Raw genomic sequence first — 17,481 nt, 5'->3', positions numbered from 1 at the left:
CCTGGGCGTTTGGGGCCGGTTCCCCTCCCCCGACCTCCCGCGCTGTCTGCCCAGGCCTAGCTTCCCGCAGCCCCAGCGCCGGGCAGGATCGAGAGGTTTCGGAGCCCGGGCGCGGGCGGCGGTCCAGGGTTGCGGCCACCGCCGGCCCACCTGCCCGCCTCAGCCCCCTCGGCACTGCCTCGGGAGCTTCAGCTGCCCCTTGCTCTGCAGGTTTGCCCCGGAGGGTCGGCGGGCGGCGCTGCGGGGAGGAGGAGCGCTGGGAGAGTCAAGCCGGCCAGTCCCCGGTCTCCGACCGCCGAGACCGCCCTCGCCCTTGGGAATCCTTGGCTACCCAGACGGAAGGAAAGTAGGCGCCGGAGAGCCCGCTCCGCATTTTGATTCATCTCGGGCCCTGTAAGGGTCACATCTTGTGAAAATACCTGTAAAATCAATTTAACGTTCAGTGCAGCGTGTAAAGACAGCTCTAAGAATTTAAAAGACGCCTGAGTCAGAACATTTAAATGCTTGGGTCCTTGTAGCAGCGCTTTAACACGTCTGAGTGCAAAGGGTGGAGAATCGAGCCTGATTGCCGCCACCGTTCACGCCCTGTAACACTTTAAAAGGGTCAAGAAAAGCACCCTAAAAACCCCAAGTGGGCAGTTCCTCTAGGGAGGGAAGAACAGCTGACTTTTTTGAAATTTGGGTTGGTCCTCATTTCCGTGAGCGAAGGTTGCGCCTGCAGAATTTATTTACAGGCTTAGATCCTTGATAAACAGAATCGCTAAAACACTGAGCTTAACTAAGTAGTGGCTTTTGTTGACAAGTTGATTGTGTTATTAATTCTTAATGTCTCATCCAAGGCAGGAGTCGTTATCTCAGTTTTGCAGGTGGGAAAAAGTTGGGCACAAAAAAGCATTTCCCTTAAATTCACACAGAAGCTACTGGGCTAAGCTGCAAATTAAGTCTAAGTATTCTGACTCCTCAGCTGCGTCCCCCTCTAGACCATGTTACAAAACAAATGAGTAGTTACTTTGATGTTCCTCATAAAACCAGGAAGTAAACCAAATGTTCTGTGAACATGAAGTGTTAAATCATAATAACCTATGTCTGTTCTTTAAGAGTTTGATACCTTACAGAGAGGAGGGTTGGAGCAAAAAAAAGAGGGGAATAATGTCAAGGGGAAAGTTTTGTCTGCAGAGTCCAAACTGTGTCCATCTTTACCTCCTCTTTGTGTTGCTGGCACTGTTTTCAGCACACTCGGTGTTCTGACAAACCACTGCGGCCTCACGTGTCCAGGCCTCAGCCACATGAACACACCTTTGCGTTCCTCTCCTGGCACTGACCTCCCTGTCAGTCTTCCTGTCATGCTCTTTGCTCCAGGTGCTCTTTCCTAATGCTGTTATGTGAAAACCAGTTGTTTTCGTTCAAGTGTGGAATGATGTGTCACTCCTGAAGGATGTTTCTAGAGTTAATGATCAAAAACTACCAACAGATCTCAGATGAAAGGACAAGTTAAAGAAGCACAAGTAACTCTTGTGGAATTTGATAGCTGAGTTATTTGGAGGAAAAAAAAACACTGATTTCTCCCCTCTCCCCTTCCCCAGTTCACTCATAACTAGAAAGCAGCGGCTCACGTTTTAACCTTAGACATAATGGTAGGGGGGCAGGGGGGCATCCTTCTGTTTAGTGAATTGGAAAGTTTTCTTTCCCAAGGTCCTTTCTCTTCAGAGAGGACCCAGGATGTGTGATATAGTCTCTCCCTGTAAGAGGTGTTCCTCCTCCCCAGCTTGTAGACAACAGAAATTTGAACCAAATGTAGTTGTCTCTCTGGGGCAGCCAAGCCAGTTTATTTATCTTTTTGCTTTCTTTTACTCAGTTGGACAGATAAGAATCACCAGAAAAGCAGATGGCATCCGGGGATTTCTGCTCACCTGGAGAAGGGATGGAAGTACTACAACAAGGTAAAGGCAGCCGTTTGCAAGAGGTTTGGAGAATTATTATCCAGAGTGGTCTTTTTTTTTTTTTTTTTTTTAAAGTAAGTAATTATTTAATTTTGGCTGTGCTGGGGCTTCATTGCTGCATGTGGTCTTTCCCTAGTTGGGGTGCAAGGACTTCTCATTGCGGTGGCTTCTCTTGTTGCAGAACACAGGCTCTAGGGCATGCAGGCTTCAGTAGTTGTGGCACATGGCTTAGCTGCCCTGCGGCATGTGGAATCTTCCCAGACCAGGGATTGAACCCATGGCCACTGCATTGGCAGGCAAATTCTTAACCATTGGACCACCAGGGAAGTCCCCAAATGGTGTTTTCTAGGGTATTGTCTTCTATAATAAAAAGGGAAGATTCCTTGGTGGTTCAGTGGTTAGGACTTGGCACTTTCACTGCTGTGGCCCGTGTTCAACCCCTGGTTGGGGAACTAAGATGTCTCAAGGTGCGGCCAAAAAATAAAAAGGATTTATAATGTTCACCAGTATGGTTTCTCTCACAGAAGCCTAAGTTTCTAGGGAAACTAGAATCCTTGAAGATTCTTAAACATTCTCTTATTGAAAGACAGATTATGCAAATGCCTGTTCAGTACCTACTAGTGCAATAGACGAAAATTTCAAGATGTTCCCATGCTGTGTTAGCAAGCATATCCTGATGACAAGGTTGGCCAGTGAACTTTTGAAAGCTGTGTCTTTATTTATTTATTTATTTATTTTTGAGTTGTGAGTTAGGTTTTATTTGGGGCAAAATGAGGACTGCAGCCTGGGAGGCAGTATCTCAGATGCTCTGAGACACTGCTCCGGAAAGCTGTGTCTTTAATTTTCTTATATCTTATCCTCTAAAATCTCAGAATCCTTCCATATTTGAATTCTTTGCCTATTTCAGATGTTTTCTCTATCTTGAGTCCTTTGAAAATGGAAATCTTCTATATTTTGATAATTTCCATATTGATTTTTTAATGCTTTGGGAGAAAAAAAAGAAACTTTTAATGTTATAAAAGGACTTTGGTATGATGGTCCAAAGAATTAACATATGTTTGGTATGTGAAAGTAAAATAGAAGACCCCAGTAGAAAGCATGTGGGAAAACATGGGAAAAAAAAGCCCCTTGAACATATGGAATCTGGCTATGATAAACTTAGACAATATATTAAAAAGTAAAGACATCACTTTGCTGACAAAGGTCCATCTAGTCAAAGCTATGGTTTGTCCAGTCATGTATAGATGTGAGAGTTGGACCATAAAGAAGGCTGAGAGCCAACGAACTGATGCTTTCACTGGTGGGGCTAGAGAAGACTCTTGAGAATCCCTTGGACTGCATGGAGATCAAACCAATCAATCCTAAAGGAAATCAACCCTGAATATTCACTGGAAGGACTGTTGCTGAAGCTCCAATACTTTGGCCACCTGATGTGAAGAGCTGACTCAAAGGAAAAGGCCCTGATGCTGGGAAAGATTGAAGGCAAAAGGATCATGAGGTGGCAGAGAATGAGATGGTTAGATAGCATCACTGATTCAATGGACATGAATTTGAGCAAACTCTGGGAGATAGTGGAGGACAGAGGAGCCTGGCGTGCTGCAGTCCATGGAGTCATAAAGAGACATGACTTAGCAACTGAACAATAACCTGTCTTGCACTTTTTCTCATGCATGTACTGTGCTGCATCCACCTGGGGTACTCAGTCTATTTACAATAAGGAGAATTTGGTTAGTTAAATTTTTTATTTACTCTTAAGAATATACCCTCTCTCAGTCTTGCTTATGCGACCAGAGATCACATCCAAAGTTGGAACTGTACATGTGTTGTTTTTTTTCCATCCCCAAAAACTCTAGTTATTATGTGTGAATGAGGCATTTTAGGTACTGTGGTGAATCCTACCAAAGAGTCTCTTATTCTTGATTCTTTTTGCCTAATATTTTCCAACTGTATTTCCATTTTCTAGGATCTTAGATTTTTTTAAGGCTCATTCTCTAATTCTTGATTAACATCCTTGTATATAATATAAAGTGCTTGTTACTTTGAGAACTGCCTTTAGTTTATTTGTGGATTTTTAAATTCTTTACTTGTGCCACAAGGCTTGAGGGATCTTAGTTCCTTGACCAGGGATTGAACCCCAGGCCGTTGGCAGTGAAACTATGAAGTTCTAACCATTGGACCACCAGTGAATTCCCTATTTTTTTAAAAATTTCATTTGATTTAGAAAACTTCCCTACCAAAAACCTAAGGGTTTTTTTGGAAGTGAGTATTAAGCTGAGAGTTATGCTCAATTATGGGGACTTCCCAGGTGGCTCAGTGGTAAAGAATCTGCCTGCCAATGCAGAAGCCTCGGGAGATGCTGCTTTGAACTCGGGTTTGGGAGAATCCCCTGGAATAGGCAATGGCAACCCATTCCAGTATTCTTGCTTGGGAAATTCCATGGACAGGAGCCTGGTGGGTTATAGTCCATGAGGTTGCAAAGAATCCTCATGACTGAGCCTGAGTATGTCCACTGAACATGGACATGACTGAGCTACTGACCCTTGCCTTCCCATATCTTATGCTCAATTATATAAATTGAATCCATACTATTATCTTTGTTTTTTGATCCCTATGGGGGACGTCTCATTAAGTGTGCAGCAAACAGCTTCCTCCTTGTAACCTGAGTGAAGAGGACCTATTACAGAACCCACACTTCAGCCAACTGCTGCTGAGTCTCTCACAACACGTGGACGAGAGTGGTTTAAGCCTCACGCTGGCGAAGGAGCAGGCCCGGGTAAGGGGCCTGGGAGGAGGGCTGACTGGGAGGAAGGAAAAAATCTTCTGAGAGAGAGGGGCTCCCACCTGGGATTTTTTCGTTTTTCTAGGCGTGGAAGGACGTTCGACTGCATAAGACAACATGGTTAAGGTCTGAGATTTTACAGAGAGTCATTCAGGAGCTACTTGTGGACTACTATGTGAAGGCACAAGATACGGATTTAACTTCTGAGGACAGAAAGGTGAGGCAGGAAACATGAAGTAAGCGCTGGTACCAGCTGTAGGAATGACGAGGACAGCTATGGCTTCCTTTGATTCTATGGTATGGGGGAAATAGGAGTTTTGAGTCATGGGTATCAAGAAAGACAGGGACTGTAGTTATGGGGAAAGAGGTGAGTGTGTTGTCAGGGTTTTGAAAAGAAAGATTGACAGGAGAAAGCACTGGCAGCTAGAAAGTTATCTAAAGGGGATGACATGTTTGGGGTCTTTGAAGATATGTGAAGAACTGCTCATGAGGATGGAGGAGGTGGAATGGGAAAAATTTTATAGTAACTTCTTTTTGCTTTTTATTCTCTCTCCCAGTTTCATGAGACCCTTGAACAGCGGTTACTCGTGACCGAGCTGACACGGCTCTTAGGTCCCAGCCAGGAGAGGGAGGTGCCTCCACTGCTAGGGCTGGAGAAGGCGGACCTTTTGGAGCTCATGCCACCCTCAGAGGTTAGGGGTGGGGGGGGTACAGATATTGGGACCAAAGAAGGGAAATGGCTTAAATTCTCCCATGTATTGAAACATCTCATGGGTAAACTTTCTGTGAGAATGACACTTGTTCGTGGTGGTAGAATTTAAGTAAATAAGAAAGAAAAACATTACAAGGAAGAAAGTAAGAGCTGAAATACTAAATCTAGAAATAAATGCAGTATTATTATATACAACTTGACATACTGGGTTGGCCAAAAAGCTCATTTGGGTTTTTCCGTGAGATGTTGTGGAAAAGCCTGAACAAACTTTATGGCTAACCCAATAAATGGTATTACACATCCTGTGCATATATAGAATGTAATCTATTTTCACTCAATATGTTTTGGACTTTTTTTCAAGTATATGATTATTTTTCAAATTACTTTTGAAATTACTTTTGAAATATATTTTGGACTTTTTTTTTCAAGTATATGATTATTTTCAAATTACTGTAAACAAGATGATACCTTCTAAGGCACTCTTCTTTTTTTGTAATTGAAGTATAGTTGATTTATAATGTTGTGTTAGTTTCAGATATGTAGAAAAGTGATTCAGTTAAGCCTTATATCAATTCTTTCTCAGTCTTTTCCCTTAAGGGTTATTATAAAATACTGGAGTTCCCTGGGCCATAAGTAGGTCCTTGTTGGTAATGTATTTTATATATAGTAGTATGTATATGATAATCCCAAGATCCTAATTTATTCCTCTCCCCTTCCTAAAGCACTCTCTGCACAGTATCCAGGCATAGAGTTAGTGCTCAGTGTCCTTATTATATATCACCAGTTTTAATCACAGATGGATTTCATTGTATAGATGTAGCATAATTTGCTTGCCCTTATTGATGGATATTAATTTAAGGTTGTCTCCACATTTTTGCTGGTAGAAACCACAATGATAGGAACATACTAGTTCATATGTGTCTTTGTATGATTATTTCCCAAGTGTTAGTGCTTAAAGTGGGATCACCAGGTCACAGGCCACACACACAGAACACACTGGTACATACTGCCGAACTGCAGAGAGGCGCTTCCTGTGTCCTAGGTCCCCACATTTTCATCAGCATGGGATCTTGACAGCCATTGTGGCCTTTGCTAACATTAATCTCCCTGGTGACTTAAAATTAAATCTCCCTGATGACTCTCGATGCATGTTTTTTTGGTTATCATTGAGATTGTTATCATCACGTATTCATTGACTGGGTCTTCTGGGTTCCAGCTGTCTGTCTGCATCTCCCTCTTCTCTTCTGTGGCTGCAGGATTTTGTGTGGATGAGAGCCCGACTCCCACTGGAAGTGGAGGAGCAGCTCAAGAAGAAATGCTTCACTGTGCTCTGCTACCACAATCCCAGTTCAGGTGCATGCCGGCTGTGTCCTGTTCATGGCTGGCCTTCAGGGTTCCTGGTCTGCTCTTTTGAGAACAATGTTGAATTTTAGATTTGGGAAAGAAGCTGGGAAGCATTGGAAATGCTTACTTTTTTGCTCCCTTCCTGGTAGAATAAGAGTGAGGAATTTTGTGTGGATTCCCTTCGTTCGGCCAGGTGCGGAGTGGCAGTGTCCTCTTGCTACAGGGAAGGATGAGTTCTTCTCAAGAGAATCGCAATGAAATAGGGAGGAAAGTTCAGGCTAATAGGTGTCCACCTTGCCTTTGTTGTTTAGTTGCTAAGTCGTGTCCAACTCTTTGCAACCCCAAGGACTGTTGCCCACCAGGCTTCTCTGTCCACTTCCCAGGCAAGGATACTGGAGTGGGTTGCCATTTCCTTCTCCAGGGGACCTTACCCACCCAGGGATGGAACCCACATCTCCTGCATTGGCAGGCAGATTCTTTACCACTGAGCCACCAGGGAAGCCTCTTGTTTTATTTCTGTGGTTTAAGAATCAAGGGCCACATCTGAAATTCAGAGTAAGAATGAAAGTGAAGTCACTCAGTTGTGTGGGGCTGTTTGTGACCGCCAGGCTCCTCTGTCCATGGAATTCTTCAGGCAAGAATACCCTTCTCCAGGGGATCTTCCTGACCCAAGGATTGCAGGCAGATGGAGAGAACAATTATGAGAACTGGGTTGTTTTTATCAGGCCATCAGAAGAAAACCTGTAAGGAAGACAGAATCTGTAGGGCTGGATGTAGGAGAGGGGTACTGAGACATGGCTTTTAAAAGACAGGAGCAGTTAGGGTTTTCCCATCCAGCATGCTGTTTCTTTGCCCAGATTTGGACAGTGAAACCCTGAAAGCAGCAAAGGTGTGGAACCTCGCCGAGGTTCTGGCAGGTGAGAAGCAGCAGTGCCAGGCTGCCAAGAGCCAGCAGAAGGAGCAGATGGTGCTGCTGGAGAAGAAGAGTGCCACCTACTCCCAGGTCTGTCAGGGCAGTGGGGTGGCCTTCCTACTCTTTTACCCTGACCCCAGGGGCCCCTCGAGGGAAGCCAGGGATTTTTTTTGGTCATGCCGAGTGGCATATGGATCTTCCTCGACCAGGCATCGAACCCGTGCCCCCTGCAGTGGGAGCACAGAGTCTTAACCACTGGACTGTTAGGGAATTCCTAAGTCAGGGATTTCTGATCTGCCTTCTTTTCTGCTGTCTTTTGTGGCTGCCCTCTTCCTCCTGCCTCCTGGGGGCTCAGGTGCTACTGCGCTGCCTGGCCTTGCTGCAGAGGCTTCTTCAGGAGCACCGGTTGAAGACTCAGTCCGAGCTGGACCGCATCAATGCCCAGTACCTGGAGATCAAGTGCAGTGCCATGATCCTTAAGCTGCGGTGAGCTGTGACCCCTGTGGCTCTGAGAGACTCCATCTCACACCCCACCCCTCCAACCCTCTCCCTCAGCAGTTTCCTCTCTGCCTGACACCCTGTGGGGGTACAGTAAATGTCACATCGCACTGTTAGCCTCTGGATTACTCTAAAGCTGCCAACATTCTTGGGTCTTTCATTTTAAAGCCTTCTGAAATAGGTGCTTTACTGTGAGCTAAATTGCTCAGGAATTTGGAATGACTTTGCCTATCTTGTCACTGCTCAACCCATACGTTGACCACGGGCAGGTCCTATGTCCCATTCCTAAGTCTGCTGCTGTCCAGGATCCTCAGCTTGACATTTCTTTCCTCCCCTGGTCAGGATGGAAGAGCTAAAGATTTTGTCTGACACTTACACCACTGAAAAAGTGGAAGTTCATCGTCTCATTAGGTGAGAACTCCCAAAAGCCTGATACAGCTCTTCCACACACCCCACACCCTCCAGACTCATTCATTTTTGTGCCGTACCATTTTTGGGTACTTTTCTGAGGAGCCAGATCCTTACGTTGTATCTCCTGTGCCTGGGTTCTTAGGGACCGTTTGGAGGGGGCCATTCGCCTACAAGAGCAGGATATGGAGAAGTCCAGACAGGTCCTGAACACCTATGAGGTCCTCGGGGAGGAGTTTGACAAGCTGGTGAAAGAGTACACCCAACTCAAGCAGGCAACTGAGAACAGGCGCTGGACCCTCCAGGAGTTCAACAAGGCCTACCGCTGAGCGTGGGTGGGGCCGGGAGGCTTGGCCTCTGCAGAGGAACCGTCTCCTTGTCTTCCTGCTGAAAGGACCACCTCCACCAGAGGCCACCTTCACTCAAGGGCGTGTGGGGACACTTGTCCAAAACACTATAGTCCTTTAGGCACTCTTCTGGTTTTTCTTGTTTACTATGACTGAGTCTCTTCTAGAAAATGTAACCGATTTGTATCACTTTATGTACAGTGATTTGTGTCAGCCCTGTATCCTATTTGATTATCTCCTAAATAAAGTGATGATGTTATACCTTAGGCCTTTAATCATTTTCGTTTGGACAAAGATGGAATAAGAACATCAAAGTCTATATGGATAAGGAGGGAGAGTTGAGTGCATGCAGAGATGGCTCCATAATGCTTACTGGAAGGGTGAGGGCTAAAAGGGCCAGCCTGGCATGTGGGGTTTTAGAGGCTTCATCCTTAGACAGCAGAAGTGGACTAAAACTGGGCTTGCTCTTGAAGAATTAGTCTCCAGACTAGTACTAGACGCTCAAATGGATAGGGAACTATTCTGTCACTGTGGCTCTAAGTGGGGCAGGTATGATAAAGCTGCTGGGCACCCAGCTAGGTTACAGGAAGGGACAAGGCATTTGTGTTCTCGCTTCCCTCTGATGTGGTTTGAGGGTCACTTCTTTCTCTGAGAGCAGAGGGTGGGAGATTACCCTGAGGAACCAAGTTCCCTGGTCTGTTTAGCTTAGAAAAAGGCAGGGTCCCGACTGGTGGGGACTACAGGGGACCTCCCTGGTGGTCCAGTGGTTAAGACTCCATGCTTCCACTCTAAGAGGGGGTGGGTTCAATCCCTGGTGGGGGAACCCACTTCAAAAAAAAATCTGAACAGGAAATAAAGATGTCAGCTTTAAAAAACATGACGAGGTTGGGGGTTACTACAAGCAGAAGCCCAAGACCACCCTCATTTAGAAGGCCCTACTCAGCTTCTCAAACCACTTTCCGGGGAGACTGTCTCAAGACAGTCTTTTGCTAAGATCATATAATGATGGTTTTGGATTGATCATAGGTAAAATTAAGGTCACTGACTCAGCTTTAAGTTTTTCTGTAAATTGTGCTTACTTCCATTTATCTATAAATGCTGGCCCACACAAAATGAACAAGCAATTAGATTGTATGGTCAGGCCATTCAAGATAGCTGTTCTCTTGCTTTCTGAACCTCCCCTGCTTGACCAGTGCCTCCTGCACCTGCATCTGACTCACATGAACCTGCTCACCCCGTAGATCAGAAGGGCTCCGCCTGCTAGCTTATTTAAGAAAAACATCTGTCTTTCTAAGGTTGTTAACCTGAGGGGCTGGGAGGGATGTGGCCCAGCTACTGGTTTCCCTGGTAACTGATGAGCCAGCCTGACTTAATTCCCCCTATAAATGGTAATCTCCTCCTCCCCCAAGTAGTGAGGACTGCTGCCATGTCCGGCCTGCCCTCTGCCATTGCAGGGGTGGCGGCTGTCTCTCTAGCACCCTTGGCTGTGGATGTATAAAATTCCCTGTCCAAGAAGTCACTGATGTCTCTGTCACTGTCTCTGGGCTCTTTCTTTGGTTTCAAGGCTGGGTTACTATGAGGTTTGCAGGCTTGTGGGGTCAGCCCAATATAGATTAATGTAAAAACTAAAACAGGGGGACTTCCCTGGTGGTTCAGTGGCTAGGACTCTGTGCTCCCAATGCAGGGGGCCCGGGTTCAAACCCTGGTCAGGGAATAAGATCCCATGTGCTGTAACTAAGACCTCATGCAGTCAAATAAATAAATAAATAAATGTATATTTAAAAAAAAAAAAAAAAAAAACTAAAACAGTCCATATTGCTTAGTTATATGTATAAATTTTAGCCTGTTTCAGGGAAATGTTTTCAAACCTACAGAAAAGTTGAAAGAATAGTATGATAAGCACCAGGATACTCTTTATTCTTCAATTTTTATTTTTAAACTTTTAAAATGTTTTTATTTTTGGGTTGCTCCACGTGGCATGTGGGATCTTAGTTTGAACCTGTGCCCCCTCCATTGGAAACGCAGGGTCTTACCTGGACCACCAAGGAAGTTTCTTTCTTCAATCTTTAAGTTATAGTTGATTTACAATGTTGTGTTAGTTTCAAGTGTGCAGCAAAAAGTGATTCAGCCTTCCTGTTCATACAGTTGGTCCTTGTTTTTTTTATCTATTTTACACATATAGTAGTGTGTATCTGTTAATCCCAAACTCCTACCTCCCCCCCTTTCCCTTTGATAACCATATGACTGTTTTCTATATCTTTGAGTCTGTCTCTGTTTTGTAAATAAATTCATTTGGATCACTGTTTTAGATTTCACAAATAAGTGATATCATGATATTTGTCTTTCTCTTTCTAATTTACTTCACTTAGCATAATAATCTCTAGGTCCATCCATGTTGCTACAAATGTCATTTTTCGTTCATTTTTTTATGGCTGAGTAATATATGTATACATATATGTGTCACATCTTTATTCATTCATCTGTTGATAGACATTTATGTTGCTTCTACATGTTGGCTATTGTGAATAGAGCTCCTATGAACATTGGGGTACATGTATCTTTTCTTTTTTTTTTAAATTTATTTGACTGCACTGAACCTTAGTTGCGGCCCTCGAATTCTTAGTTGCGGCACATGGGATCTAGTTCCCTGACCAGGGATCGAACCCAGGCCCCCTGCATTGGGACTGTGGAGTCTTAGCTACTGGACCACCAGGGAAGTCCCAAGTGTATCTTTTTTAATTAGAGTTTTCATCTTTTCCAGATATATGCATAGGAATGGGATTGATGGATCATATGGTAACTCTATTCTTAGTTTTTAAAGGAATTTCCATACTCTTCTCCACAGTGGCTGGTATCAATCTACATTCCTACCAATAGCACAAGAAGTTTCCCTTTTCTCCACATCCTCTCCAGCATTTACTGTTTGTAGATTTTTTGATGATGGCCATTCTGACCATGTGAGATTATACTTCATTGTAGTTTTGATTTGTATTTCACTAATAATTAGCAATATTGAGCATCTTTTCATGGTACCAGGATACTCTTAACCTATATTCAACAATGACTAACATTTTGCTTTTCTTTCTCTCTTTCATCTCCTCCCTCCTCTCTTTTTACAGCGGTTTAGTTGCTAAGTTGTGTCTGACTTTTTGCAACCCCATGGACTGTAGCCCACCAGGCTCCTCTGTCCATGGGATTCTCAAGGCAAGAGTACTGGAGTAGGTTGTGGTTCCTTCTCCAGGGGATCTTCCCCACCCAGGGATTGAACCGGGGTCAACTGCATTTCAGGCAGGATTCTTTATCAACTGAGCTACCAGGGAAGCCCACTCTCTCTTTATAGATAGAGTTATGTAGACTTTTTTTTTTCCTGAGTCATTTTCTAATAGTTGCAGACATTCTGACATTTCATTCTGTAAACACTTAAGCAAGCAACTCCTAAACATAAGGGCACTCCCTGTATAACTAATAAAATAGTGGTCCAGTGGTTAAAATGCTGGACTTCCACTATAGGGGGCTTGGGTTCCATCCCTAGTTTGGGAATTAAGATCTTGAGCACTGCAGCCAAAAACTAGGGAAAAATCAATAATTTCATAATAGTTATTATTCAGGTCATATTCAGATTTCTCTAGTTTTTTTTTCTTGGTCTAGGTTCTAAGAAAGATTAATACATAACATTTGAATATTCAGTTCAGTTCAGTCGCTCGGTTGTGTCCAGCTCTTTGCAACCCCATGAACTGCAGCACGCCAGGCCGCCCTGTCCATCACCAACTCCCGGAGCCTACCCAAACTCATGTCCGTTGCGTCGGTGATGCCATCCAACCATCTCATCCTCTGTCATCCCCTTCTCCTCCTGCCCTCAATCTTTCCCAGCATCAGGGTCTTTTCAAATGAGTCAGCTCTTCGCATCAGGTGGCCAAAGTGTTGGAGTTTCAGCTTCAGCATCAGTCCTTCCAATGAACACCCAGGCCTGATCTCCTTTAGGATGGACTGGTTGGTTCTCCTTGCAGTCCAAGGGACTCTGAAGAGTCTTCTCCAATACCACAGTTCGAAAGCACCAATTCTTCAGCACTCAGCTTTCTTTATAGTCCAACTCTCACATCCATACATGACTACTGGAAAAACCATAGCCTTGACTAGATGGACCTTTGTTGGCAAAGTAATGTCTCTCCTTTTTAATATGCTGTCTAGGTTGGTCACAACTTTCCTTCCAAGGATTAAGCATCTTTTAATTTCATGGCTGCAGTCACCATCTGCAGTGATTTTGGAGCCTCAAAAGATAAGGTCAGCCACTGTTTCCACTGTTTCCCAATCTATTTGCCATAAAGTGATGGGACCAGATGCCATGATCTTAGTTTTCTGAATGTTGAGCTTTAAGCCAACTTTCTCATTCTCCTCTTTCACTTTCATCAAGAAGCTCTTTAGTTCTTCTTCACTTTCTGCCGTAAGGGTGGTGTCATCTGCATATCTGAGGTTATTGATATTTCTCCCGGCAATCTTGACTCCAGCTGTGCTTCTTCCAGCCCAGCGTTTCTCATGATGTACTCTGCATATAAGTTAAATAAGCAGGTGACAATATACAGCCTTGACATACTCCTTTTCCTATTTGGAACCAGTCTGTTGTTCCATGTCCAGTTCTAACTGTTTCTTCCTGACCTGCATACAGGTTTCTCAAGAGGCAGGTCAGGTGGTCTGGTATTCCCATCTCCAGCTACCTTTTGGAATGTCCCATTGTATATTTCCTGTGTTGGTGAAGTTGTTCCTTTCCTGTCCAATATAGTAGCCACTAGCCATAAGTAGCTATTTAAATTTAATTAAAATGAAATAAAATGAAACTTTCAGTAGGTTGGTGATTACTGTATTAGTGCAGACAGATAACATTTACATCATTGCAGAAAATTCTGTTGGACATAGTGCTATAAGCCTACATTTCCTGTAAACTGGAAGTAGGTCTTCAGGCTTTATTAGATTCACTTTAAGCATTCTTGCAAAGAATACTTAAGAGATGATATTACGTACTTCACATTACATCACCCTAGAGCCATATCAGGTCAGAATATCTCACTATTACTTATGCTGAGTTTGATTCTTGGTTAAGGTGGCAACTGCTGAATCTCATAGATAAAAGCACATTTTCCTTTTGTAGCTAGCATCTGGAAATGAATATCAATAATCTCAAAACAGTTCTTCCTGATAATTTACTATGGCATTCAATATTTCCTCATTTAATTAGGTGTTCATCTTGAACCATCCTAGATTTAGGTATTTGAAATAATAAGGATAATAATGAAAAAATAAATGGACCCTGTCCTCAATATTCATAACCTATAGACAATTATAGACACACAAAAAACACCTAAGGATATCAAGTAACAGAAAGTGCAAATAAATTTGTCACTAGAAACCAAGAGAATTGAATCAGGAATCATAAGGTAGAGCCGTGGTAAGGAAAGGCAGATTTGATTCAGATTTGTACAGGCAAGTTTGGGACAGAATTCTGGAAAAACTGACAAAGATGAAGACAAGGGAAGGAGTAGTATGTGAAGGCATGGAGTTAGGAAAGAGCAAATCACGTACCAAAGAAAGCCTTCTTTGTCATCTTAAGTGAATAAAATTCCAGAAACATGTCCCATGGCTTCAATCAAAATTCTGGAAAGCTGGTGTTGGAGAAATGTTTAGAAACCCAACCGCATGAGAAAGCAAAATGGCTTCTAAGGCAGTCGTTCCCAGCCTAAGCTCCCTAAATGGCATGGGGATGGACAGTTAGGTGTTTCTTCTGTTTCTAAAAGCCTAATGAAAACTGAACATTTGCCTGCCACAGTGCTGCATAAGCTACTTAAAAAAAATCTTCATAGGCTGAAAAAGAAATTCTGTGCTTTGAAAAAAATTTTTTAAAAATTAAAAACAAAAGTACACAGGGACTTCCCTGGTGGTCCAGTGGTTCAGAATCTGCCTTGCAGCAGAGGGGCGTGGGTTTGATTCCTGGTCTGGAAATCAAGATTCCCACATGCCCCAGAGCAGGTTTAGCTAAACCTGTGCACTATAACTACTGAGGCCTCAAGGATCTCACGTGCTGCAACTAAGACCTGACACAGCCAAATAAATAAATAAAAGAAGTGCACAGTGTAAAAGACTGAACCCCACACCCTCTAACACCCCCCCCCATTACTCCTATTCACCTCCTCAGAGCAACCAATTTGGTGCATATAGCACCAGACTTTTTTCTAAAAATATGCAAACAAGCGTACAGACTCATCAGCTCATATTATTGTTACAGTATGGCTGTATCATAATTTAACTTCCCTTCATGATGGATATTTAGATTGTTCCCAATTTGCTCTATTACAAAAATGTTTCACTGGATATCATTGCATATGTATCTAGCTCAAGCGCCTTTGCGTTTTTTGGTATTATAGTAAATCAGTATATTCATTCTAGCTATTTCATGAAAAAATGAATTAATTTCTGAGCTTATGAATGTAATTTGGTAGAAAAAGTTTTTCAAAACAGTTCCACGGTTTGAGGGACACAAAGTGGGAAAGGGGCATGAAGAGTGTTCAGTGCACCTGGAGGGAGCACTATGCGGTTGGTCTTGGCCCTTTCCTTCTTCACAGTGACTGAAGGTTAGTAGGCAGAAACTTCTCTATTGTGGAGGTGAAAGGGGAGGGCAAGTGGAGGAGCTGAGTGAGAGCTGAGGGTTAGCATCTTGGACCTGCTCTGAACCTCTCCCCCTCACACTTTTTGGAAAAGATTTGCCTTTACAGTCTCTCCTTCATTCTCCCACACCTCTGTCTCTCTTGACTTGCCTTTTACCACATCTGATCAAGAACCAAGTCATGCTGGGAATTCCCTGGGGGTCCAGTGGTTGGGACTTGCCACTTTCACTGCCGGGCCCAGGTTCCAGATCCCTGCAAGCCCCGAAGCCTGGCCAAAAACAAAAGAACCAAGACTTGTTGATTCTTCCTCCATAATGAGAGGCAAAGTAAGTCACCTCCAGAACATAGGCTTGCTCTCTGGAAGGAAACTAAGAGGTTCTTGGACAAGCAAAGTCTGTCCTCTCAAGGTCCTCAAGGAAGGGTGAATATCCAGGTCTCAAGGGAGTGACCTTGTCTCCATTCTCCCTCAGCCCCACACAAAGGGGAACCTGGTGTCCCCAAGGGGGGCCCTGCACCCCATAAACTCTATGCATAATACTCATTTTAAAGGAACTGGGCTAGGTTTTGTTAAAGGAACTGGCAGGTCTCCTTATATCTTGAGAAAGTGAAACTATAGGAGTCAACTTATCATGAATGAGGTTGCCAACCTGTAGAAAGAATTTACCCTAAAAAATCTTTTCTATTCAAAGTGGCCGAGGTCCAGCCACAAAGTGGCTAAGGCCTGGTCTCAGAAAAGTACAAGTGGAATGTAGAAAGACCTAAATGTACTATGCCTGCTGAAGAAAGAATATAAAGTGATCATAAATGATTAACCCAGAGTTTAGAAGAGAGTTATCCAAAGAACAAGACCAGGGCTCTCCAGAGATTCCAGACCACCCAGCAGGAGCCAGGCCCTGAACCAGAAGATCTCCCCAGAATCCTGCCACTTTGTGAGACCTGTCAGCATGCCTGACAGGCACCCTTCCCCTGCCCCCACCCCCACCCCAACTCAGGTCCTCATTCTGTGTCCCTGCAAATTGTCCCAACTCTTCCTCCTCTCATACAACACTGCCAGGCTAATTTTTATGATTCTGATTTGCTGTTCACAGATAGTTTGTGATTTTCGCATCATGTTGTCATTTCTCTGTTGAAACTATATCAGTTCACCCTACTGTGTACCAAACATAGCACACGTGGCTGAGCTGGGGATTCAAGCCCTCACGGTAAAAAAGAAAAAGCATGGGGAAAAAAAAAAGATAAGAACCAGCAAAAAAAAAAAAAACAACAAAAAAAACCACAAAAAAAAAAAAAAAAAAGCCCTCACGGTGCAGCTCGACTTTCCAGACTTTTCCCACCACACACATTTTCTACTCACCCTAAGCCGCCTCCCCAGTGGGCTTACTCACCCTTCCATGCTTTTCTGTGCTTGCTATGGTTCTATCTACCTGGCTGGTTCTATCTTCTGCTGGAAAAATCCTATCATTTTGGAGGCCCACCTCTAGTTCTGTTTCCCCATTATCATTCCAACTAGAAAAGGTCTCTGTGTCATTTTACATTCACTTCTTTAAGGTGCCTGTCGTCCAGGCCTTGAATTTCATCACCCCATTGGGCAGCATGTTTAAATCTTATCTACAACATCAGAGGGCCGCTGGTTGTAAAGCATGTGTTCTCAGTCTGTGGACTCCTTTACTCTATGATTTTTAAGGACACCAAAAGAGATTTTATTTATGTTAAGCTTTATGTATAGATATTTCTGATATTAAAAATTAAAACTGAGACACTATCATCAGTCTTTTCCTGAAGGATATCAGGAAAAATAAATTATTCGGTTTTACTTAAACACGGAGGTTTTTTCAATATAATTCTTTGCCGAGATGGAGTTAGGCAGTATCTGAGCTCTAGTTAGTC

General features: G+C 43.5%; 1 protein-coding gene, 1 long non-coding RNA gene and 1 other non-coding gene across 6 annotated transcripts in view; 2 read left to right on the top strand and 1 right to left on the bottom strand.

Moving 5' to 3' along the window:
- HAUS4 (HAUS augmin like complex subunit 4) lies at positions 1 to 9,207 on the top strand. Of its 4 annotated transcripts, none has more exons than XM_043919561.1 (10): positions 1 to 393; positions 1,856 to 1,940; positions 4,571 to 4,713; positions 4,805 to 4,936; positions 5,277 to 5,411; positions 6,688 to 6,784; positions 7,633 to 7,778; positions 8,044 to 8,174; positions 8,529 to 8,597; positions 8,740 to 9,207. In XM_043919561.1, exons 2-10 carry the CDS (start codon positions 1,886 to 1,888, stop codon positions 8,921 to 8,923), a joined length of 1,092 nt encoding a protein of 363 aa, XP_043775496.1. In that variant the 5' UTR covers positions 1 to 393; positions 1,856 to 1,885; the 3' UTR covers positions 8,924 to 9,207. The 4 variants fall into 4 exon arrangements, with proteins under 4 accessions (XP_043775496.1, XP_043775495.1, XP_043775497.1 ...); XM_043919560.1 differs by having other exon boundaries at positions 72 to 210; XM_043919562.1 differs by having other exon boundaries at positions 212 to 346.
- Positions 7,367 to 17,481, bottom strand: part of LOC122704686 — a 24,319-nt gene continuing 14,204 nt past the window's right edge. The window contains exon 3 of the long non-coding RNA XR_006343911.1: positions 7,367 to 7,516. This is a non-coding gene — a long non-coding RNA (uncharacterized LOC122704686). The remainder of the gene's footprint in view (positions 7,517 to 17,481) is intronic.
- On the top strand, positions 10,583 to 10,655 carry TRNAG-CCC. The gene has a single exon. It is a non-coding gene; the product is annotated as a tRNA-Gly (tRNA).

The sequence above is a fragment of the Cervus elaphus genome, chromosome 12 (assembly GCF_910594005.1).
Source record: "Cervus elaphus chromosome 12, mCerEla1.1, whole genome shotgun sequence".
Classification (NCBI taxonomy): domain Eukaryota; kingdom Metazoa; phylum Chordata; class Mammalia; order Artiodactyla; family Cervidae; genus Cervus; species Cervus elaphus.
This window is presented reverse-complemented; position numbering and strand designations above follow the sequence as displayed.

Bases quoted from the DNA above. Each gene is read 5' to 3' on its own strand.
- HAUS4 (XM_043919561.1), top strand. From the start codon at position 1,886: ATGGCATCCGGGGATTTCTGCTCACCTGGAGAAGGGATGGAAGTACTA. The intron at 7,779-8,043 runs GTCTGTCAGGGC...CTGGGGGCTCAG, and splicing joins AGAGTGCCACCTACTCCCAG to GTGCTACTGCGCTGCCTGGC. The intron at 8,175-8,528 runs GTGAGCTGTGAC...TCCCCTGGTCAG, and splicing joins GCCATGATCCTTAAGCTGCG to GATGGAAGAGCTAAAGATTT.